At 34.3% G+C, this 15,986-nt stretch overlaps 1 protein-coding gene across 1 annotated transcript in view; it reads right to left on the bottom strand.

Moving 5' to 3' along the window:
• Positions 1–15,986, bottom strand: part of LOC101740597 (uncharacterized) — a 71,898-nt gene that overhangs the window by 7,292 nt on the left and 48,620 nt on the right. The window contains exons 7-9 of the mRNA XM_004928486.1: positions 14,418–14,546; positions 13,518–13,646; positions 12,284–12,509 (exon numbers count right to left, since the gene is read on the bottom strand). Of these exons, the coding sequence (XP_004928543.1) occupies positions 12,284–12,509; positions 13,518–13,646; positions 14,418–14,546 (484 nt within the window). The remainder of the gene's footprint in view (positions 1–12,283; positions 12,510–13,517; positions 13,647–14,417; positions 14,547–15,986) is intronic.

The raw sequence follows: 15,986 nt of genomic DNA on the forward strand, positions 1-15,986 counted from the left end.
ACGCCGAATGATCAGTCGTTCCGCGCAACTTATACGTTCAGTCCATCATTAGGAGGTGTTACATGATTGATAGGTGCGTTCGTGGTATAGTAATTAGTCGACGCACTGCACTGGCGCCGAACGTCCGAGATTGTAAGTACTTAAAACTAGTGCCTGCAATTATTGGATATAAAGCAATACAACCCCACCAACTACTAATTGCAATTGCGGTAGTAAACTCGGGATAGAATATGCAACGTTTGGAAACGTCGAAGTAAAAACTAAATTTAAAACGCAACCTAAATGTAAATTATCTCGGATTCCAATGCAAGGTGTGAAACAACGGTTGACGCTACTTTCTTTTGAATTTGAAACAGATACAACAATTGAATAGAAGAGTCATTTATCGGTATGCGACTGAAACACCGTTCGGTGAACCGTCTCTAATCGATTCGTTAGCATAGCACCAAAGCCTGGTACTGGACATATTCGCGACCGTTGCCACTCGAGTAATGAGGTGACGTTAACTGGCGATTTGGGCCGTTGACCGCCACTTTGATCGTATGGACAAAGGAATATCGAAATAAATCTCAGACTCATCAGTGACGCCGGCACAATTTAAAATTAAAATAAAAACTTGTCAATCTAATGTTTTTGAACATTTGCAAGTCTTTTAATAATAGGATCTACGTATGTTTTTATACAGAAAGACACTATCCTTTTGTCATGATCTCACAACACAATGTTGACTTATTAATATAATTTCAACATGGCACGAACCAAGAATTAATTAAAATGAAAATAGATCTAATCTAACGGCTCGTGATATATTAGCCTGAATCAATTAATTCGGATATGTTTTTTACAAGATGGTATTTGATTCGATTTATTTTGGTCTGTGTTAGTGAGGATTTCAGATAATACATACTCTAAAAATACATATTTAAGGTTAATTCAATATGACCCGAAAATCAATTTAAAAAAATTGTGCAATTCTTGGATTGGGTAATTCCTTTTCTGTATTATTTTCAAATTCAACAAATTATTTGTACGTAGCAACTACCTATTAAACTAAGTTGGTTTTTAACAATAAAATGTCTAGTTTTTTTTTCAAACCGCAGTACATCGATTTTCATCGAAAAGTAATCGATCGTTGTACACTTCCGAACAATTGATCTAACACTTGTATAATGACAACCTTGATTACCAAAAAAATTAATTCGAATTTCAAAAAAGATTTGAAGCCTAATAGCGGAGCCTATTTGCGGATGCGGCAATTACAAGTATGCCGACAATGACGTGTCTCTTGCAAAGAGTATTTTTTAATCAGTATTCTATTAAACTACACGGAATCGTTTCGTTTTATAACTTTATATAAGTTATCCGTGTAATCCGGTGGTCCTAAAAGCGTAGTCATGCCTTCGTTTCATCGGTGTCATTAACCCCGCTGCACCATAGTCCATAGACCAGCATATTTGCAACGCTTCAACGATTTGTACAAAACTTATCAACGAATTCCCACGCTCGAAGAAAAAAAAAGATAATTTTAAATACCATGTTTACTGAATAATATTGGTAATAATTTACTTTATAGTAAACTTCAAGTAAGCGCAGACTTGTAAACGATCTTAGCGCTGTAGATTCAGTCGATAGACATTTATTTCAAGAACAACTTTTGTTTGTTTTCTATTTACTTTACATTCGAACCAAGGCAGTGGGATTATGGACTTGCATAGCCCAGGTGTATTCTACTAATTAAAACGCTCTTAGTAGTTCAATACTAGTTTTGTAATCGAGAAATCTTTTTTTGTAATTAATAAATGTTAGAACTATAATTAATTTTTGAATTTATTTTCATAATGGCTAACTTAGGTACGTTGCAATGGTCATATATTTTTATCTTATTAATTTATCTTTATGGTTTTCATATTATTTGCTTAATATTTTTATAAATATTGTTTTAGATAAGTATTATAAATTCATAATAAAATAGCAATTTACGAGAAGTTGCAACATCGGAAATGTTCGAAGGCGAATTATTACTTCCACAGATACTCTGCAGCGCCGTTATCTGAACTACTCGTTTCCTATTAATTAAATTTTATTCCACTTTTTCTTGCAAAAGACACATGCAGTGAAAGTTTTTTTAGTTACCTAGTATTTGTACGCTATTATAACACATTCGACCGTAAAATATCAGGTTTTTAGAGAAACTCAACTCGCGTATTTAAATATTTGTTTTCAAGGAAATGATCACGACAAGATTAAATGCAGGTTAAATGTAATTCTAGATCGAATCTAGAATTGACGATGTCCAATCTTTTTAATCATAATCACTGACGCCTCAAGATTTAGATTAATTTTTTCCTATCACATCTTCTCTTTCGTTTTGCTATTAACTTTAGAAAAAAAAAATAACGGACCGTAGAGAAAATAGTCATTACCTATCTGTTTTTTTATACTTATAGCTATACCTACATAGATAATACTATGTGTGAACTGATTAAATTTTCCCCCGTTCTCAAATTGTTTTTTTTTAATGTAACGACTCAAACTCAACGTCACCAGGCTACGTTTCTCATAATTTTCCTTTTGGGTTTTCGTTTTTCATTCGTTCTGGAATTATTCACTTAACAGGAAAGCACAGATACCGTGAATTTTTGACAAAAAACACTGACTCCGATCAGGAATCGAGTCCGAATACGGATCAGGTACGATAATCAGGGTTGCCAATAATACCTGGCAAATTTATAAAAAGTAAATCGGTTTTTATATTAAAATATGGTCTAACTATAATTAATAATAACTAATCGATTATTGCGAAAAACGATTTCAAAAAGATTACTTCATACAATTTGTATTTAAAGAAAAATTCAATTCTACCAAAATCTCTAATTATCTTAATCTAATTATCTAAATCGCTGATTTAGCCTTGCACAGATTTTCTGTCATTGATAGAAATAAATAGCAGGTCATCTAAACACCAACAAACTTTTGTGGCTTCTCACACCGAAGTAAGTCCATTTCGAAACAACAAATTTTCAATCACGAAACAAAATTAAATCATTAAATTGATGAACACGCTTAAAATGTTTAATTTTACCTATGCAGTGCAAGCAATTTATAATGGCTAGATATAGGATGTTGCGTAAATTGAATAGCCATTAGAGATATGAGGTTCGCGGCCGTTGACCTCGCGACGGACGGGGAACCACGCCGGTGGCAAGGCCGACCAAGGTCGTTATGTAATAGCCCATACTATTATTAAATATCAGTAGTATATGTGTATCAATGAAATTTTGTATCCTAATCTGTTTAATACTATCATTGAAAGGATTATTTGTGCGATTTTTATGTTTTTTTTTTGGTTGAAGAAACTGGGCGGTTTCTTGGCAGTGTTCGGTTTTTATTTATTGGTCTAGTTTCGAATTTAATACATACCCCTCGGTTGTTGAGATATGGAAAAGAAGTATGATTTGCATTGGATAAACTTACTCATTATCAAAACGAACGAACGAATGGCCCCTTGTGCGACAAATAGGATTGCGGTACCCGAATAGTGTTGGATAAAAAGTACATGCCAGTTAATAGGTTTTTTTTAATTGTTCGTTAAACATTAGATGATTTAATTAATAACATATAAATAATTTTACGATATACGTTAAAATAAAACGCTTTACCTTTCAATTTTACTCTTAGATCAATAAATTTTACTAATTAAAAAAAACCTACATCAACTTTATAGCTACAGTTCTCTCAGTAACATTTTCTGTTACTTTAACAATTTAATGCAATTACTTTCCAACGGACACGACGTTTCGCTCCGTCGTGGCCCGCCAATGTCTCGAGTTATCTCATCGTGATTCAATTACCGATAAATTAGGGCTAGGTCCGAGACGTAATCGATTCTTCATCTATCACAAAAAGGTTGAAAGAAATATTCAATTTGTGTATGACTACCGTTATGGAAGCACGCACGAGCGGCGTCGCCATCGCACCGCCAACAATAGCGAGCGGTTCGGAACTTTTTGCACTTAAATGCAGCAACTCATACAGTGACTCGGCACATTCTAGCATTGTAAACATAACTAACGAAATTATGTCTATGTATCAACGATAGATCTCCCCTATTCAAAGTGAATACACCAATTACAATATTAAATAGGTGCTATCTAATAGTTCCGCTCGATCAATTTGAAATCTATAGGTATTGTCGTTGTCGGCTACGTAATTTACAAAATTGTGATCTAGAAAAAAATCTACAACGGGTTTCGTGTGAGGAACTAATAAATCGTTGTTCAAAAGTTTTTCTTGGCGGGAACGTTAGGAGCGAAGTTGTGTGAATTATTTTACTTTGTTAATTTAGTGTTTCTTCAGGTTTAAATGTGTAATAACGGTGGTTTATTTATTGTTTAGCATTTGTAGAAGTGCACAAATGTGGGAAAATGAAACAAAGCCGCTGGACGTAGCTTCTCGGGCTCTTCCAAAAAGTCCACTGATAAGGTCTCAGTAAATAACCACAATTTTACTGAGACTGTATTTTATCCCATCATCTTGTTTCATTTAATTACATCCCAATTAATTAGAATCTCAAATTAATCAACTTCATCTCATTTCGCTTCATCTTATTTTTCATATTTTAACAGAACGTAAGAAGAAAATACTTGGCTTAAACGTCTTGTTACCAGGCCATAAAATCTTACGAAAAATGTAATCTTGTAATTTATGTACAACAGAAGAAACAACCTATTTCGAACGTGAATCACTATACTCTGGAAATAGATTATTTTAGAAATTTAGATAATCTTAAACCAATTTAAATATCACTTAACGATAATCACGTAAACTTATAATTGAACAGGAAGTAGGTACATTGAGCGGGATTTGCGTGCAACAATCTGCAAGTGAGAATTCTTGAATGTTACATTATTCGCTGTAGTGTGTGTTTAGCTCCTTGCAGCGTACAAACCGATGGAAATCTAAACGCCATAACTATAGGGCCGTGGAACAGCGCGCTAGCTCGGTAATGGATAACTGCGCTGCCTGCTTAATGCATATAACAAGACGCATGATGGTAGTCTCTTGGAAAATGTGGCTTTTCTAACGGAGCAGCGTTATATGTTATATTTTATTCATGGTCAACCGTTTATGCCGTGTCACTGCATTTTACATTAAAATTTCTTTTGGTTGTTTTTAACTTGAAATTCGCTCGTGCGAGGAAATATATACTATACTTATACTATATACTTATACTATATACTTATACTATATACTAATACTATATACTAATACTATATAACTATACTTGAAACCTTAGAACTTATATCTCAAGGTGGGTGGCGCATTTACGTTGTGGATGTCTATGGGCTCCAGCTACCACTTAACCCATCTAAGCAATAAAAAAATGAATAATAATAATAATATCGATATATAATGATAAGGTTATTGTTGTTTTGTATTGTATTGCAAGCAATACGACTATATTTCTTACGACGACTAATTACTTATGGAAAGGCATAAAGCAGGTCGGGGCAATCATGCTCCCTGGATTCAAGGGTAGAGCAGCGGTTATGCAATTCAATGTACATTTCAGCCTCATGTATATTTGACTGTATTTACGTCGTAATGTCTATGGACCGTTCACACATCCAAGCAATGAAATATCAATGAAGAGTGAAAAAAGATTGAAGTTTAATAAATAAATTTGTCTCTCGTATGTATTTTAAAAAAATCTTAAAAGTTACAGTCACGATCTTAGCTTGTTTTCTCTTAACAATCAATGTCATCTTGAGTTGCAAATCGATTTTATCGGATCTATCGATATGTCGATTTAAGTACACGACACGATTCTGACCCTGTCTCCGTGTAACCGTGAGACATGAACTCTATTCAAAGAACTGAGAGACATGTTGAGATTTTATTAATAAAACGAGATAAAAACTAGCCGAAGAACAGTACATAAATAAAATATAAAAAGGAAATTCACCGGTGGTAGGGCGTCTTTTGAGCCCGCACTGGTAGGTACTACCACCAAGCCTGTTTCAGTTGAAGGCTTGAAGAGTTTTTGCAGCCGTTGTATTATAAAACTGAGAGTTAAAACTGATTTCTGAAGGTGGGTGGCGGCATTTACGTCATTAATATCTATGGGCTCCAATAACCACCAACTTCAAGTGAGCCGTCAAATTTCTTAAATCATAGTGAAAACCTTGTATATAGTTGTGCAAGGGTAGAAACTGCGCCAAAATATGATTATAATTATAATAAATATTATTATATTGATATGATTATAAAGCAACGGGCGAGTTAATGAATGAATTAGCCGTTTTTTTAAGAGTGCACTTCACATACGACTATAAGATTTTCATAATCTCAACGCGAGAGTTCTTGAACAATTAACTTCCGTCGAGGGCTGTATACTGGCATTATTAGCGAGATACATATCGCTTTATCGTTCAAAGTTATTGTCTACGTTTGTTTAATTTAAACAAAGAAAATCTTTTCATGGGTCATTAACATCATAATTAATACACTTGAGTGCAAGGAAAAACATTATTAAGACGTATTTTATAATTGCACTGTAGTAATTGGTAGGTAGCAGCAATTTTTAATAGCCCATTAGTTGTGCGATTTATTAGAATTAAATTCAACAACACCAAATAAGAAGCCTGATGCCAAATTAATTATTATAAGTGAAAAAATTATATTTACGAAGTAGATTTCGGAAACGTAATTTATGTACCAGTTTTTTTTAGTGTACAATTTTGAAATGCAGGTCAAATTACCGAGTTTAATAAACGCTACGATCGAAGATGTTTTGTGAAATTGTTTATTTTTATCGTCAAACAAGCTCACGGCCCACCTGGTGTTTATTGGTTATCGGAAACCATAGACGAATAGGAAATTACCACCACCCATCTAGAGACGTGAGATAACGAAGTCTTAATGTTATCTTAATCTCTTAATAAATGATATCTAAAAATGTCTGAAATAATGGCTACCTCAAACTTATAAATAATAGTTGTCTAAGCCATCCGTTATTGGTTCTCTCTTTCATCTCCAAAACTCCAAAGAAAGAACATTCCACATTCGTACATACAGTATGTTTTTATTAGTGAAATTGGTAACGTCCATAAGATTCGTATTGCGTAGCTCATTGATTCATAATATATTTTGAGCCCATTACATTTTAGGGTAGAATACGTTAAGAAAATCACATGGAAACAAACATGTAACTTCAGCGTAAAATATGAAAAATTACAATATAATCATTTTTTTTCCAAATTTAAAATAAATATGAATAAATCAAGACTAGAACCCAGAAAAATATTTAATCTGTCATGGACTACAAGAACCGAAAATTGAATATGAACTGCGACGAAAATTATTATTATTATATATATATTTTTTATTGCCTTTGTAAGCTGACGAGCACACGGCCCACCTGAGTGGTTACGTCGCCCATAGACTTCAGCAATGCCAGGGGCAGAGCCAAGCCGCTGCCTACCGCTTAATACTCTCCACAAGCCTCGTTTGAAGAAGGACACGTAATTACAGGGTAGCTTTAACGTGTGAACATCTCATAGTGTGCTAACATGATGGTCGACTCCCGTGATCCGCTACGCGTTGGCCACCGTCAGCGCGGCGAGCTTGTGGAATGTTGGACGCGGCCGCCCACACTACGTAAAGTTCGATAACTAATTATCCGTATCGACAACAGTAACTGTGATTTACAATACATCAATCGCCGTCCGCCCTTCTCGTGTTATTAACGATTAGCAGCTTGTACTTATGAACTGGAAAAAACGTACTGATAAAACTTTGACCTCTAAGTAGAACTCTATTGCACTCATAGACTAGCTAGCGGTATTACATATATGTCTCTGACACGGAAGTTCGTAGGTTCAAGATGTACAGGACCTATAGTAATCTTTTTTATGAAATACAAGAAAAAAAAACAATGAAACTATTGCTAAGCTTCAGGTAATTAAACGGTTGTCTGGAAGAGATCGCTTTTAGCGATAAGACCGCCTATTGTACAAACGTATCTGCTTGTTGACTGTTTTCCGATGTTAATTGTGTTTTGGTGTGCAATAAAGTATTTTCTCTCTCTCTCTCTCTCTCTAAGTCTATAATCTACGACGAACATAGAAACTGACTATGCTATTTTCTGAAAAGTTTTTGCTTGCCTAGAATTAAATCAGCTGTGTCAGAGATTAATTAACCTAAAGAGACAAAATTTTAAAAATGCTTGGTATTGCTGCGTCTAAATGGTTTTACCGTCCTATATGAATGTGAACATTTCGTTTTTGATGTTTCGTGATTATCACGAGATAAAATTAATTACTTAGGCTAAACGATTTGGTTCAATCGAAATTCGTGTGCGGCTATTAATTACGTTGTTATTGTAGATCGAAGCGACGTAAGTAATGGACTTCGCTAATGTTGCTATACGTTAAAAGTTAATCCCTTCATCCCAATATTTTGATGACAACAAATCAAAATGTGGCAACTACATTCTTTACTTTCTTTTTTTTTAATTTACTACTAACGGTAGTGAAGTGAATTTTGACACAACAGAACTGTCTTTTTTTTTGTTTTTTTTTTTTTGTTTTCGTAGTTGAATACAGAAAATACATAAAACGCATTGGAACATCTACATCACGACCGCGCCTAAATTCGGCCGTCTCAACGGGCGACAAAAAATTAAACGAGTGTAAACTATTCGAAAAAGTCAGCGCGGCTAAGCACGTTCTCAGAGAACAATAAAAGTTCTGAAACTAAAACGAAACTAAGGAGAGAAAAATAAAAAAAGAAGCCGATTCTACAATTCGTTTTACTGCAACCCGACCCTGTGCCTAACTGTACCGTCCGGTTGATTGCTTAGCGGCAAAAACGGACGCGTTGCCAACCCACTGTTGCGTAGTTATATGGCCTGGACATCATTTATTGAATAACAGGTTCTAAATGCGGCACTTAAATGCTAGTTGGACTCATTAAATGTGATCCTTCCTTACTTGCTGTTACTTGATATAGTTTTATTGATATTATATTTAAGAGTAATAGGCCATCCTATTGCATATCTGATCGAACGATATTAAAATATATAATTTAAAAAAAAATAGTTTAAAAAAGTAACAAAATACGCTTTTATAGAAAATCGTGGGGTGCATGGTATCAATCAGTAGTTATATTTTATGAACAGATATGAGTAGAAGGGTTATTTGGATAATATCCTGAAAAGCACCCCACGCTTTTTTACAATAAAATCATTTTTTCTTACACTATTTTTAATTCAAATTTATTAAAATTTATTTTCTATTTTTTAGTTGGATTTTCTATAAAAGCGTATTTTGTTAGTTTTTTTAAACTATTATTTATTTTTCATTTTCAGTTGAATTTCAATTTTTTCAAGTTTTTTTTTTCATTTTTTTTAATATTGAATTTTCATCGGTCCTTAATAAGTTAACCAATTTGCGAGTTAATCTGACGTTTTGAAGGGGGTCAAAATCATGTTAAAAAATTCCGTTACATACATACATACATACATATGTCTGAAGCTAATAAAAGCGTATTAAAAAACACTAATTAATCTGTTAAATATTAACACACTTCCAAGAATTGTAGGCAAATTAAAAAAATGTATCTTCCGCGGTTTTCCCGATTCGTGCACATTATTAAAACTACTTTTATGTGTTAATTTCACTTTTTTTTATTGTCATCATACTATTTACAGTTTTCGTGGTGACGGGCGAAGTTTTAAGGAAACTTTTGCTTATAAAAAACTTTGGAGACTCATTTTGAGATCTCGGTTCCCTTTACCTTTAAGATGAAAGCCCACATTAAAACTGTACCCTAAGGTTTAAAAAAAGTACAGCTCAATATAAAATTTAATCCTCATTGAATCGACACGACTTAAAAAAAATCTATATCTACTTTAAGAATTCATTTTCTTAATTCACATTTTAATTTTGTCTTCAGTCGACCTAGACCACGAATGGTGTTAAGTATTCGAAATTTCGTATCGAGAAATTGATGATGTTATAATATATGCGATCAGTTTTAAAACGCCGTTAGCCGACATTGAAATTTATAAAAAAAAAAATTATTAAAATAACGCAGCCTATTAACTTCTTGTGACACAAAATACCAGCTACCATTATACGAAAAAATGTTTTATTAAGTGACTTATCTCCTGAGGTCATCATTTTAAAAGACATCGTATGCTACGCATTAGCGTTCCTATAGAACTCCATTTAGACCATTCTAAAGTTCTCAGAAATGTGTTACATACAAATTGACCATACGTAACTACTGCCCATTGCCTTTTGCGAACAAGAGACGTGAGAATGTACCCATGTACCGTGTACAGTTTGTTCGCTGAATGACAATTAAATATTTTAATTATTCCAAGCGCACTACATACTTTTTTTTACAATAATAGCTTTGTAATTAATGTGGCATTTGGCCATATTGTTTTTCTGTTTGTGATACGATTTACTTTGACCTATACGAATATTAACTGAAAACTAATAGAATGGATCAATGAAAACCACATTCATATTGGTTTAGCTCTTTACCTTTAACCAAGTCTGCCATTATGATTTATGAAGATTACGCATTTTTTACGTATACAGGTTGTTGTGTTTCAAAATCATATATTAAAAGTATTTTTTATGTTACCTAGATTAGTATGGATTAGTTTCGTATGCCGCGGAGGTAGGTTTTTGCAAATCAATTGATTATTCAAAACAACGCTTCGGATTGACAGTGAGACTATGACAGGACAATAGGCTTTCCTCGAAACCAAATTTTGTATGCCAAAAAAATTAATAATTTATGTTTGAATTCGTAATAAAGGATATTAGAGTCACATACATTTCTGGAAAGCTTAAACGGTAAATCCTGTGACTAAATTAGTATGTTAATGTTAATGTAGAAAGTTACGAAAATTTTACAAAATAATTCAACATGTTTTCGCTATGTCGCAGCAGTCGCTCTGACTTATTTAATACTTCATTTAAGGTTCCATTTTCTCTTAGCCTTTTTAATCTACGTCAGAGCAACAAAAAGTTCATTGCCCTGCCGGTCAACAAGACGCTGACTTTACAAATGCAGATTGCAGCCTACTAGATTCCAACCTAGTTACTTGCCGAACCAAAACTAGTACGACACGTTATTTGAACATTTCCTATTACACTTTACTCGTTCTAATCTATATAATTCAAAGCAGGCTATTTCATAGTTCTTCATAAATTTTTCTCTTCAACTTAATATAACTTATGAAAGTCACGAAAAATAACTGAGTGAAACGACCAAAATCATTTGCATTTTATTTATATTTAATGGCGCAAGACACGGAACGCGAGCTAATTCTCTAATTTAATACTCTTTTAAGTTTTTAATAAAGGCGCTGTAATTTCTCATTGTCATTCGTTTTCCGAAATGATGGCGCCAAAAAATGAAAACAAGACTACGAGCGCTTCTCAAGTTAACGATTTTGTAATAAGCAGCCATGAGAAATGGTCTACAACGATAATTATGTACGCATTAATGTGTTTTTTCACAAGGCTTTCCCGTAGTGATTTGATAATATATAATTTAAAATGAACAAAGTTAATTTGAATATAAACTGTGATTTAAATATGAATTAAAAATAAACTTTATTTCAAATGTGTAATTACGTAAATTATTTTAATTTTCTATTACATTTAAGATAGTTGTAGACTGACTAAACAATTTTAGATGTGGTTCTGTGCAGATTAGGGACTTTTTCTATAAACAGTTAGATAAGATCGCGGCCCATCTAACATTATATGGTCACAAAATGATATAAATAAGACAAGCAGAATAAATACTTAACCATAAAAGTGCATTTAAATCCAATTACCTACGTATGGTTACACTGAATCAAAATGAAAACACTGCTTTCGATACATATAGTGATTGATTTGCACCTAATTAAAAAAAAAACGAACGTCGCAAATTTTAAGTATCTATACAGTGGTTTTTACGGATGTTCCGTTATAACTACTGAACCATGCATCCGATTGACTTGAAACTTGGTATCCATGTAGAAAATACATGTACTTAATGGATAGGCTAATAATTTATATGAGTGTTGGACTGCCTACATCAGTTTCGGGGGCGTTATTGATGAGAATCTTTGTGGGGCTGAGAAATAATAATGTTAATTTTAAATGTCTAGCGAAGCGGACGGGTACAGCTAGTTTTTCATAAAACATGCAAATTCACAAGTGAAACACATATATGTATTTAGCAACGATAAAAATCCATGTTTACTTACTCTCGCAGAAGTTCTCGGAGTACTTTCCGATCGGTTCGCCGTCGTCGATCAAAGGTCTTTCGGCGTTCAGATAGGCGGAAGGACCGTCGGGCAGCGTGTGGTGGTCGAGGTGGTACAGTCTGCAGTTGTAGGCAGCGGAGTGCGGAGCTCCGAGATAGAGGAACGATCGGCACAGGAACTCAGATTCGATTTCGCATGCAAGCCGACAAGCCGCCTCTGACGTCACCTGTAGCGTCAGCATACAAAGTCATCCGCTTATCGAGAGTTAATGACTCACTGTAGTCACAGTTTATTTTCGTGCCGCGAACAATTATGTTCGCATTTTTTGCCGGCGCACTGCACAATTGTCGCGAAAATTTGCTCACTTCTTAGTTAATTTCACACGGAAATAGGGACTGGTCGTTTAAAGTAAATTTAATTGTAATGTTTTACGTGGATTTTATGGAATATAAATCTGTTTTTTTTATTGCTTAGATGGGTGGACGAGCTCACAGCCCACCTGATGTTAAGTGGTTACTGGAGCCCATAGACATCCACAACGTAAATACGCCACCCACCTTGAGATATAAGTTCTAAGGTCTCAAGTATAGTTACAACGGCTACCCCACCCTTCAAACCCAAACGTATTACTACTTCACGGCAGAAATAGGCAGAAATCACAAACACGGATACATTCAATTGTTTTGAGGCGTGATTTTTAAGAAAAATCAATTGTATGACCGCAGTCTCTCCCTTCAAACCAATATACAGGAGACTGTTTCGGTACAGAAATAGGCTGAACCGTGGTACGTATCCGTGGAGAACTACAACACACGCTACTGCAAGTGTACGTGTACGAATTATAATAATGGACAAAACCTTATATTAAATTAGTAATAAAATCACTCAGACACTACATATTTATGGTGACTCGTTTCTTTGACAGGCACATAAGTTCATGAGAGAACTAAATGAAAAATCATAAATTTATGAAAGGACTAATGCTATTCATCAAAAGAACATACCTTAGTTATTTAATTAAATAAAAAGAAAATTAAGTCCAAGTTCTTTGTGAAATTCTAATAAAAACTTAATGGCCGGCTGTCAAAAGACAGCCTTTGCGCGTTCATATCATGTTTTAGCGCTTCGCAAATGGATTTCGCAGGATTTACAAAACGTCAAAATCAATTTTTTTCCGCGTTGAAAACTTAAGCTTGACCCGACTAGTTAAGGTTCGAATTGGAGAAGCACTTACTTGTAACTCTTTGTCGGTGTAGTAATGCAGTCCTGCATACTGAGCAACCTTATCTTCGGCGACTCCTACGCGCGGCGCGGTGAAGACGCGTTGGCCCTTACAGGCCTGTCCAGCCTTCAGGCACAAGTTCTGTACCACAGAGAATACATATTGCTCATTTCTTTTTCTTACCCCGATCAGTAGTGATGTCACCACAAAACTTATCCGTGTTGTAGTTTGACACAGAGACAGTTTTAAATATATTTCCGTTGCGGATACCGGTGAACGAGCTCACGGAACATCTAGCGTTAAGTCATTACGGCGATCCATAGATATGACCACCAGTTTTATAGTACCTGCTGTCCTTTATCTACCGCAATACACGACTGTTTCACAGCAAAAAATAGGCAATTTGTGTGTTCATATACCGGTGCAAGATTATCGCTAAAATATAACCTAAGATTCCTTAAGGAGCACTAGCCACTATCAAATGACCACAGTGACTGGCCGACTCCAATCGATTACATTCAAACATTTATTGCAATAGAATAAAATTCAAATTCGAACTGCGAATTCGTTCACTAAGGTCGCATAATATTTGCCTAAATAACCGTAACCAATAGTCTTTAAAAGGGTAACACAAAAATTTAGTTATTATATGAGGCCGTCAGCACAAATATGGCCTAAGCTTACCATATTTAGTATGGAGGCAATTAGGTTTGAATTTTCATGAATTTGAATTTGAGTAAGCAAAAAAAAACAATACGCGCAAAAATAATGTTTACAAAGCTATCTGTTATCTTTGGGTGAAACTTATTATATTTAAAAAAAATCCAATATACGTCATATAAGCTTGAATATAAAAAATTATGGATTACGCCACTTTTGCGCTGATGGCCTCATATGTGCTTAGTGATTTACCTCAAAGTAATCGGTGCCAGGGGTATCGGTTAGTTGAACAAAATGTTGAGCGGTGCGTCTGTCGGAATCACTCAGGGCACATCTCATGCTTCCGTACTCATATTCTGCGGATCTGCACGGTAACTTTTTCTGCGAACAAGATTTTTTTTCAGATTTGAATGACTATGCAGTCATAAAAGTTTTTCAGACTCATTCAAATATAACAATTCAGACATATTCAAATATAACAATTGTGGTTTATGGTGGATGCCCACCATGAACCACAATTGTTATAGTTCTGAAAATTATAATTAATTGTGTTTAAGTTAAACACTAATCCTACCGACGCTTTTTGTATACATTTTTCTATCGCGATCATTCAAATTTGTCGGAAAATAATATTAGTCGATAAAAGCTAAGGATTTTATTATTCAATGCATATAACGGTCGGTAGTTTTTTTCTTGGAAAAGTGAAAAAAATATGAAAGAAAATATTAAATTCATTTTTTCCATCTATTCAGTGTGCCGTAAATTTTGAGAAAATGAATTGTTTTATCCATTTTTAAGAAATAATAAAATAGTCAAATAATTTTTTCACTCATATTCCAGAAATTTATCTGCATTACCAATTTTATTCACATTTGATGTTACACTTAATTTTTTCATAATAACTCTTTATTTTTTATCTAATAAATACCTATACAAGCATAAAAAACTGAATATCAAAAAGAACTCCGTTCCAACCGGGTGTCCATAAGTACACCTCTCTCTTTTTTCTATATTTTAAGGTTTAAATACGTGAATTTTACAAAAGTTTGAAAGCCATCAATTTGACCGGTATCGGTAGGTATAGTTTCAACTATAAATAAATTCTTATCAATTTCGTACATGACTTTATTATCTCTATTGTACTGTTGCACCCAACTACTTGTTACGGTGTTGAAGATAAAATGTAGATAATTTCAAACAATGTAACCAAACCCTAAAGTCAACAAAGTCGTCTCAAATAAACACGCCCCTATCGCCTGCATCCCGTGAACTAAAACTTGAATGAAACTGTTAAACAGATATTGAATTGGAACTGTAAATTGCATTTTAAAACTGCGACTTTTCCATAATGCTTATTGTCGCAAACGAAACACGTTACGCCCTCTACAAGTAGATGATAGTACAATTCTAAAATAGCAATTTCTTTACGTAGCAATTTATCTGTCATCCTGCACGGAGGGTTACTTTTGAAACGTGACAAGCCAAGCTACGACTTTTTCCTTGCGGCCATTGAAATTATAGAGGCTATCTTCAAGACGGCGGCGCTGTTGTGTTAGCCATGCTCAAACTTATAATTCAAGTGGTGGATATTCCATAAATAAGGAGCCGTTGTATAACTTCCATCTGGCAAATATTAACTATTAGAGAAACCCGGTAATGCTGGTGTTAAGTGGTTACTGGAGCCCATAGACATCTACAACGTAAATGCGCCACCCACCTTGAGATATAAGTTCTAAGGTCTCAAGTATAGTTACAATGGCTGCCCCGCCCTTCAAACCGAAACGCATTACTGCTTCACGGCAGAATGGGCAGGGTGGTGGT

This window comes from Bombyx mori, chromosome 15 (assembly GCF_030269925.1).
Source record: "Bombyx mori chromosome 15, ASM3026992v2".
Classification (NCBI taxonomy): domain Eukaryota; kingdom Metazoa; phylum Arthropoda; class Insecta; order Lepidoptera; family Bombycidae; genus Bombyx; species Bombyx mori.